This window comes from Muscardinus avellanarius, assembly GCF_963383645.1.
Source record: "Muscardinus avellanarius genome assembly, chromosome: 11".
Taxonomy (NCBI): domain Eukaryota; kingdom Metazoa; phylum Chordata; class Mammalia; order Rodentia; family Gliridae; genus Muscardinus; species Muscardinus avellanarius.
Genome location: NC_137797.1, coordinates 72,058,685 through 72,067,526, shown reverse-complemented (window position 1 = coordinate 72,067,526; position 8,842 = coordinate 72,058,685). Strand labels below are relative to the sequence as shown.

The 8,842-nt window shown below is 51.4% G+C and overlaps 1 protein-coding gene across 1 annotated transcript in view; it reads right to left on the bottom strand.

Moving 5' to 3' along the window:
* Positions 1–2,174: 2,174 nt before the first annotated feature.
* Positions 2,175–8,842, bottom strand: part of KMT2D (lysine methyltransferase 2D) — a gene marked incomplete at both ends in the record, with an annotated part of 42,590 nt that continues 35,922 nt past the window's right edge. The window contains 8 exons of the mRNA XM_080704901.1: positions 2,175–2,267; positions 2,423–2,531; positions 2,842–2,915; positions 3,122–3,407; positions 4,796–4,843; positions 5,338–5,468; positions 5,570–5,706; positions 7,689–8,829. Of these exons, the coding sequence (XP_080561027.1) occupies positions 2,175–2,267; positions 2,423–2,531; positions 2,842–2,915; positions 3,122–3,407; positions 4,796–4,843; positions 5,338–5,468; positions 5,570–5,706; positions 7,689–8,829 (2,019 nt within the window). The remainder of the gene's footprint in view (positions 2,268–2,422; positions 2,532–2,841; positions 2,916–3,121; positions 3,408–4,795; positions 4,844–5,337; positions 5,469–5,569; positions 5,707–7,688; positions 8,830–8,842) is intronic.

Here is an 8,842-nt window from a genome sequence, read left to right as displayed (position 1 = left end):
TCCCCCTCCCAGTAGCCTAGACCTTTTTGCTCTTGGAAAAGGAGCATCTAAGGGCTGTGGCTTTGGGGGCAGCTGCCCAGTCTCTCCACTGTATGATCTAATTACAGTGGGTTCCTGTGGGAGTGGGGGGTTGTTATTCTCTTAAACATTTGCAGCTTGAAACAGTTGAGGAAGCAGCTAAAAAAAAAAAAGAGAGAGAAAGAAACAAAGAAATTTCCCTACCCCCATTAATCCACAACCCCCCAAATTCAAAACAAAACAAAAACAAACCTAAAATCACAACAGCGACCTTGCTCCCCCTCTAGCAGGCCTGCCCATCTGCCACCACCAAGCCCACCCCTACACTCCAGACATCTGATTCTTGAAAATATTAATTACAAAATGCCCTTTGCCCACAGCCCCTAGGAGAGAACTGCATATGAGTTTCATCTTCATCCCCATGGCTCCCTACAAGAGGGGTCTGGCACCTCACCCATCCACTACCTAACCCCACTCCCAGGAAGAGGTTCAACTGCAGCACAAGCTTGGGCAGAAAAAGGAAAGGTAGGCAGGGAACCCATTACCCTCTGGCTCCCCCTGGGGCCAGCTCACTTTTGTGCGTTATAACATAGTCCAACTATACAACAGGGGGTGGGAATTGCCCAGCCTCTCTCTATACCCCCCACCTTACAGCAGTCACAGCCAGGGGGTGGGGAGTGGGGGGTGAGGAAAAGGGCGGTAGGTTGGGTAATGGAGGGGGCCCCCCCACAAGGGGAGCTCCATGTGTCCGCCCCACACCCCCCTACCATTTATAAACTGGTTTTGTAAAAAGAAAATAGATATATTTATATAGAATATATAAAGCACAAAAATTAGTAGTTTTACATTTGCTCTCCCCGGGGGTGGGGGGAGAGGGGAGGGTTCTCACCTCCAGCCGGCTCCCCCATGCCCCACAAGACTATGTACAATCCCATGTATAAATAGATAAATACCCCCCACCCTCCCCGCGCTGACACTAAGCTCCCCACCCCCACATCACCACCCCTTCCCACCAGACCAGCAGCAGTTTGGTGACTGAGGGAAAGTGGGAGCTCCGGGCCACACCCTGCCTCACTGGGTACGGGCATGCCACTCAGGGATAGCCCTCACCCTACCCCACCCACCCCATCCAGGGGCTGGAGGGCAAATGGGCTCATGATGAGGTTGGGAAAACAGGAGGGAGATATCCTGGTCCTAGGTTTAGCATGCCCCTCCTGCCCCATGTCCAGATGGAGAAGGAAGTCTTAGAGCAACTAGGGGCCAGTCATCCCCAATCTTCAATCACCATTTGCCTCAACCACCATCCCATGCCCATAATTAAAAACAAAGATGGATTTTTTGTTGTTGTTTTTTTCTTCTTCCTCCTACCCCCCTTCCACCCACTCAGAAGAGGGCAGTGAGGTGGGGGAGAGGGTTGGGGCAGTAGGGAGCTTGGAGAGGGTCTCACATTTCAAAACAGCAAAAAATCCAACACTTAAATGAGGTAGGTGTGGGTGCGGGGTCTCCTTGCCTGGCTCGCCCAGCTCGCCCTCTGAGCAGCTAGGTGCCTCTTTCCCGTTCATGTTGCATTTGTCAGAGTGGAAAACAAGGAAACACAACCCATAGAGAGACAGAAACACAGAGGAGAAGAGGGAGACAGAGACAGATAGAGAGGGAAGGAGATGGGGGTGCGGGTGGGGGCAGGACCTGGCAGGCAGGGCCAGGTGTGGGACCCGGCCTTTGGGATTGTCAAGCTTAGTCAAGTCTCTTTGCAGCCTTGAGTCGGGCCGGAGAGGTCAGTGGGAGCAGCAGGGCTGTGAGGCCCGGCCACACATCCTCCTCCCCGCTCCCTGCTGCCTCCCAGATGCTTCTGGGTAGTCCCGGCCCATATCCCCCTCAAACCTGAGATGCACAATGGCTGCTTCTGTCTGGCCCCTCCTGGAGCTAGGGGCAGAGATGCCAGCCTGAGGGCCGGTAGTGGGGAGAGGGTTGTCCCTGGTGCCCAGGGTGGGCTTGGCCTAAGGGCCCTCTGCCCAGCCTCCTGCTCCAGGGGCTCCGGTCAGCCGGCAGCCCCTGCCCTGGGTCCTAGCTCTGGCTGCTACCTCTCTTCCCCCTTATCCCTTTCAGGGAAGAGGTTGGGGTGGGGGGACTCCCCTGCCTGGTAGCCTCAAAGCTTCTTAGTTCATCCATTTCCGACAATTCCAGGCTCCACAGTGACAGGGGATCTTGTGCTGATCGTCTTCAAAATCAAACTGATAGTCATAGGTCAGCTGCAAAGGGAAAAGAGCACAATAAAGGCTTGCTCCCCAAGGAAGGGGGAGCAAGCCTTTCGGGTAATGGCCTTGGAACCCAGCTCCCAGGAACTGCAGAGTTGAGGAGAGAGGGAGGAGCTGCTTGGTCACTCACTCAGGATGCTTTCTCTTACCTCTTCTCCTTTGGGGATCCGCCGGCTGGAGATGATGATGATTTTGTCCTCCTTGTCAAATGTCACGACTTCCGCCACACAGTTAGGGGCACAGGAATGGTTGATGTACCTAGGCAGTGGGATAGTCAGTGATCCATTCACCTGAGTGGATCTGAGTGGAGACAGTTTTGGCTCCCCGTTGGCCTACACTCAGGTGGCCACTCGCTCTCTTTTTTCTTTTTGCTGTACTGGGGATGGAACCCAGAGGCATTTGACCTCCAAGCTACACCCCCTGCCCTATTTTTTTTTTTTCTTTACTTTGAAACAGGGTCTCACTGAGCTGCAAAGGGCCTCACTAAGTAGCTGAGGCTGTCCTCAAACCGCAATCCTCCTGTCTCAGCCTCCCAAATGCTGTCTCCTAAATCCCTCTTTTCTCTCACCTGGCAGGGCCTCCAGTCAACGTAGCATCAATCACATGTTCATTGTTTATTCGGAACATATAGATGCCTCGGTTCTAGAAAGGTAGAGGTTGCAGAAGAAGGGACAAGACTATTAGGTAACAGACTCAGGCTGCTGGCTTATCTAGCATGTGCTTCTTCATTTCTCCTACCTTTCCCCCCTCCCTCCAATAGCTTTCCACCTGCCCCCCTGTACCCAAACCTTCCCTTGGCTCAGTATGGACCATGCGCCGCAATGGCCCCTTCCTTAGCTAGCCCATACCTGCTCTTCATAGATTTTTTCCCGCCGGTTGGCCACCTCGTTGCGAATGATGGTGCCAATATATTCGATGACCATTGTGTGCTTTTCTAGGTCCTTGGCTGCATAGAGCCCCAGGCCTTGGATACGGGAGCGAGCCAGATACACATTGTTCTTCCACTCGGTGCGCAGGCGCCGGTACTGAGATGACTTAGAGTGCACAAACTGCTTGCTGTACGGGGTGTTGGTTTCGCCTGTGAAGGTGCTCTGATATGCCTTAGACATGCTGGTGCTGTTCAGGGTATGGGGCCTGGGAGGTGATACAGTCCATGACAAGAAAGCTCTCTCTCAGACCAACCACATACCACCCACCTCCTCCCTGGGGTGTACAACACTGCAGTTAGGGGCATGTGCTGCTGGCAAGCACTGGACGTGCTGCCTGGGGGGAGGGAGGAGTGCAGGCACCTGGGTCTCAGTTATGGAGGAGGCAGCAACTAGCCACGAAGACCCTTCTGGCACCCTGGGTGGCACAGACAGCCCAGGATGGGGATGGGTATGGAGGGAGAGAGGGCATCAATTCCCCTACACTGAGCCTACTCTCTCATGCCTTCCCTTTCTACCACCCTCCTGCAAAATCATATACAAGGTCATGCTTCTCAGGGAGGTCTTCCCCAGGTAGGCCAGGCCTAGAATTTAAGCTGATGGTTTGCTCAAATGCCCGAGTCCTACCTTCTGCACATATTGGGGCTGTGTCTACCACAGTGGACTGGATTCTATTAACATGGGCTGGGAATCTGCAGCCTATTCTTGCCTTTCTTCAGACTGTCCCATTCTCTGACACATACTGGGCTCTGTGCAGTGGCTCAGTGCAGGGGAATAACTGCTGCCTGGCAGGGTGCCTTTTCACCACCCTAAGGCGCCAGCCAGACTCCTGCCCACCCCAGAGCAGTGGTTTTCAAACATTTGGTTTTTTTTTTTTTTTAACTTGGTAGAATTTTCTTTTCTTTAACAAAACGTGCACTAGAACTCCAGTTTTTTTTTTTTGTTTTTTTTTTTTTTTTTTTTTTGGGTGGTACCAGGGCTTGAACCCAGGGGCATTCTACCTCCGAGCTACACCTCCAACCCGATTTTTTATTCTTTACTTTGAAACAGGGTCTCACTGAGTTGCAGAGGGCCTCACTAAGTAGCTGAGGCTGTCCGCGAACTGCAATCATCTTGTCTCAGCCTCCCAGATGCTGGGATTACAAGAGTGCGCCACCACGCCCAGCTTTCCAATCTATAAACTATGTAAAAAAACAGAGCTTGTCTGGTTAAATCCAATTTGGGTATGGTGGAGTTACGCATAAGGAAGGAACTTGGCCTTATGTGTTCCAGGGCTTCCTGGAATACATGCACCAGAGTTTGAAAACCACTGTTGTAGAGCATCAAGGACTGGGACTGCCTAGGGGTAGTCTCTGACGCTCTACAACAACCTAGAGCCACCAAAGGCCTTTAAGAAAGCCCTGCTACCGTGGATCCTGCCTCCCTCTACCCAGGGAACAAGGTCAGGCTACTGTGGTACACAGAAAGAACAGTGACCCACAAGTCAAGAGGTCTGGGTCCGGCCCCAGCTTTGTGACCTTTATCTAGTCACGTAGTCTTTCTGGGCCTCAGTTTTCTCCGCTGTAAAATGGGGGTCATACCACCTGCCCTACCTACCTCATAAGGTTGTTGTGAGGATCAAATGAGATAATGGATGTGAAAACGCTTTGAAAAAAAAAGTATAAAGTGCTATACAAATGTAAGGTCTTATTATTTTCCTATTATATTTCTAAGTATTTTTAATACCAACTCTGCCTTGGGAAGGGAAGGTGACCCTAACACTCACAGGGTGTCTTAGGTTTGAGAGAATCAAAGGCCCCCCTGGAAGCAAAACAGGAGAAGGAAGAAGTGACCAGGTCCCTTAAATAAGTCATAATATTTCACCACTGTTTACCCAGAGCCTTCCCAGCAGCAGTTCCCAGAGTGCCCAAGACAACCCTGTCCTATACCTCCAGTCAAGCCAGTACACCTGAGAAGACTGGGGGAAGGAAAGGGACACCCTAGTGATACCCGTGTACCCTTTAATCAGGAGATCTAAGAGTGAATCCCCCGTTTCTCTGAGGGAATGCTGATCTGAACCCCAAACTCTCATCATGTGGCCAGAGGATCCCTACCAACACCCACACCCATAGCCCGTGGCCCCGGCCCCACAAGCTCACCGTTTGTAGTGTGTGAGGATTTTAGGCTCTGACCGAGCACAGCCAGTGGGGTTGATCATGAGTGGCAACTCCATCAGGGGGTGGCGCCCATAGCGGAATAAATAGTTTTGACAGCTCTCCACCCCAGGCAGCTGTGGGCACAGGTAGTGCTTGTCTTAGTTCGAGCTCCTGTGGGGCAAGGCCAAGGTTCCCAATGCCCAACTAGTCCCCCAGCTTCCAGCCCCTTGCTTACTGATTCAGCTATGCGAAGCACAGCATGCACCGTCAGACCAAAGAGCTCCTCGCCTTTCAGGTATTCAGGGAAGAGCCGCAACATGTCAGCCTCTTTTCTCATGGCAGCCACAGGCTCAATGATGCGATTCCACACAGCTAGAAGGCAGAGAAAGAGCCCTCAGAGCAATCTCTGCTCACCACCCTCCAGCCCTAACCCCACTCCTAAGCTGTGGTTGTTTTCTGTGGCTTTTACATCTCCCTGATGTAAAGAGGTATGGATCTTCGGGACCCCTTCTGATCTCCAAGACCCACTCTCTCTTAAGCCAGAAGCCTTCAATTCTGAAGGGGAATTACAGAGCCTGTGAGAAAGAAACACAAACCCAGGTTCCAGACACCTTGGGAGAGGCCACAGACTTATTCAAAGAACACATACACTTTGGAGTTGGAAGGACTTGGGTTTGGGTTCTAGTATTGGCCATCAGACCTTAATCCCAGTACTTGGGAAGCTGAGACAGGAGGATCACAGGTTCATGGCCAGCCTCAACTACTTAGTGAGGCCCTCCATAACTTAATGAGACTCTGTTTAAAAAAAAAAAAAATACGGGCCGGGCGTGGTGGTGCACACTTGTAATCCCCGCGCTTGGGAGGCAGAGACAGGAGGATCGCGCAGGTTCGAAGCCAGCTGCGCGCGCTGGCTTAGGAGACCCTGTTTCCAAATAAAAATGTAAAAATAGGTCTGGGAGTGTAGCCCGGAGTAGAAGGGCTTCCAGGAACCCCAGTACCACCCAAAAAAAAAAAAAAAAAAAAAAAAAAGGGCTGAGGTATAGCTTGGAGATAGAATGCTCCTGGATTCAATCTCTAATTCTGCAAAAGGAAAAAAAAAAAAAAAAAAAAAAGACTCAGTTTCTTTCTCCTTTTTCATCTTTTTTTCTCCTTTCTTCAGTGCTGGGGACTGAACCCAGGGCCTTAGGTATACTAGACAAGCCCTCTACTACTGAGCTAAATCTCCAATTCCTGTACTCCATCTCCAGCATGACCTTACCTAACTCATAGGGTTATATGAACAAAATAACCTATATAAAACACTTACCTTGGTTTGTGGCTCAATAAAAGGTATCTGCTCTTTATTTTTATTATTAATACAAACATCAAGATAAAAGTATTTTATATCCAGAGGATTAAGCCTCACTGGTACCAAGAAGCCAAAGCTTACTTTGTAGAACTGGCACTAAATATCCAAAGGACTTAGGTGCTTTGTGTATTTAACCCCAGGATTCCCTTTATTTTTTAAGATAAAGTGTGGAATTATACTTTTAAAAAATTTATTTATTTATTTATTTATTTATTTTTGTGGCACTGGGGGTAGAACCCAGAGGCTTTCTACCTCCAGGCTATACTCCCAGACCTTTTTTTAATTTTATTTTATTTGGAAACAGGGTCTCACTAAGTTGCTGAAAGCCTCACTAAGTAGCTGAGGCTGGCTTCGAACCTGTGCGATCCTCCTGTCTCAGCCTCCCAAGCGCAGGGATTACAAGCGTGCGCCACCACGCCTGGCGGAAAAAAGAATTTTATATAGGAAAAAATACACACAAGAACTTAGAATCAGGTTGGGTACACCAGATGATGGGGATCTCAGAACTGAATCCTTTCATTCCACTGAGGGTAGGAACAGAAGCTAGAATATGTGAAAGTAGACAGCAAAATATTTTCAATTACAAAGAAATTTAAAGTCACTGAGAGAGTATGAAACATGTTCTCTGGGGATTTCATGAGACCCCTGCCTGCCTGCCTGCCTGAGGAAGGGAAGGATCATCTGCAGGGGGACTGCAGATACTCAACTGACATAAAGTGATCCCTGGGCAAAGCTTGCCCCCCCCCCCGCCCTGATTTTGGTGGTACCGGAGATTGAACCCAGGGGCATTCTACTCTGAGCTCTCCCCCCAGGCCTATTTCTTGTTCTTTATTTTGAAACAGGGTCTCACTAAGTTAAGAAGAGCCTCAATAAATAGCTGAGGCTGGCTGTGAACCTGAGATCTTCCTGTCTCAGCCTTCCAAGTAATGGGATTACAAGTGTGTGCCACCACACCCGGCTAAACTTGCCCAATTTTATACTAGTGTTTCAACGGCTCAATGCTCACCCTGGGGAGAGGCATCAGTGAAGACCAGGTCCTCCAGGCCCTGCTCCATGACTTTGATTACAAACTCCGGCTGCCCGTTGTTCTCGCCAATGGAGCAGCGATAGCAGCAGCGACGATTGTTGGTGCGGAGGCTCCAGTAGATGCGTGTGGCCTCATAGCCCACAGGGTAGAGGGCAGTGGCACTGTGGAAGTCTGCCATCTGATGAGGAAGCAGCTGTCCAATAGCATGGAACACAAGGCCTCCCACACGGAACATGTGCAGCCGCTCTCCCCGCTGGATGATGCTGGCAATTTGCTTCACCTCATCCCGTTCAATGTAGACCCGCCGGAAGACAGCGAATGAGCTCAGCTCCTGCTCACAGGGCCCCTTGATCTTATGCATAGGACACAGCATTGTCTTGTCCTTAAAGAACATGCACTTGGCGCGAATGGCACAGGCAAAATGGTAGACATTGGGGCAACGCATGCGATTGCAGCTGCTGGTGGCACCGGTTCGCTGGCACAGGGAGCACTTAGTTAGCAGTCCTCGGTGCAGGGCAACCTCCACATTCATCAGTGCCCCGCCCTGGGTCTCATACACCTCCGTGGACCAGAGGGCACAGTTGAGGTGCACCCATAGGTCCAGGTCCAGGTTTAGCAAGCGAGCAGGGCCATCGGTGGCCCCGTCCCCCTCCTCGTGGCAGAAGCAGCAGCGCCGCATGTCTCGCGGCACCTTGTCTGGTCGCAAGGCTGTGCCAAGCTGCTCCATGAACTCCGCCACTTCTCGCTCATCCTCCTGCCGCCCACTGCTCTTCTGGATGGTCAGTAGCAGCCGCAGCCGCTTCCAGCGTACCCCTTTCCACTTCTTGAGGCGAGGGGGTCGGGAATCTTCACTCTCTTCAGGGGGTCGGGCTCGGGGCTTGGGCCGGGCAGCCTCAGGGGATGAGGCCAGCGGCAGGGGTGAGGGCAGGGGTGGCTCCACCGAGGGTTCAGCAGGAAGTTCGACCGGGGGCTCAGCAGGAGGGCTGGCAGGAGAAGGTGCCAAGGGGGAGGGTGGTGGGGAGGGTTCTTCGGGCGGTGGAGCGGAGAGCTGTCGCACATCCAGATTGGAGATATTGTAGGTATAGCTGTGCTGGGTGGGTGGCTCTGGGATGGGGCTCTCCTACAGGAGGGTG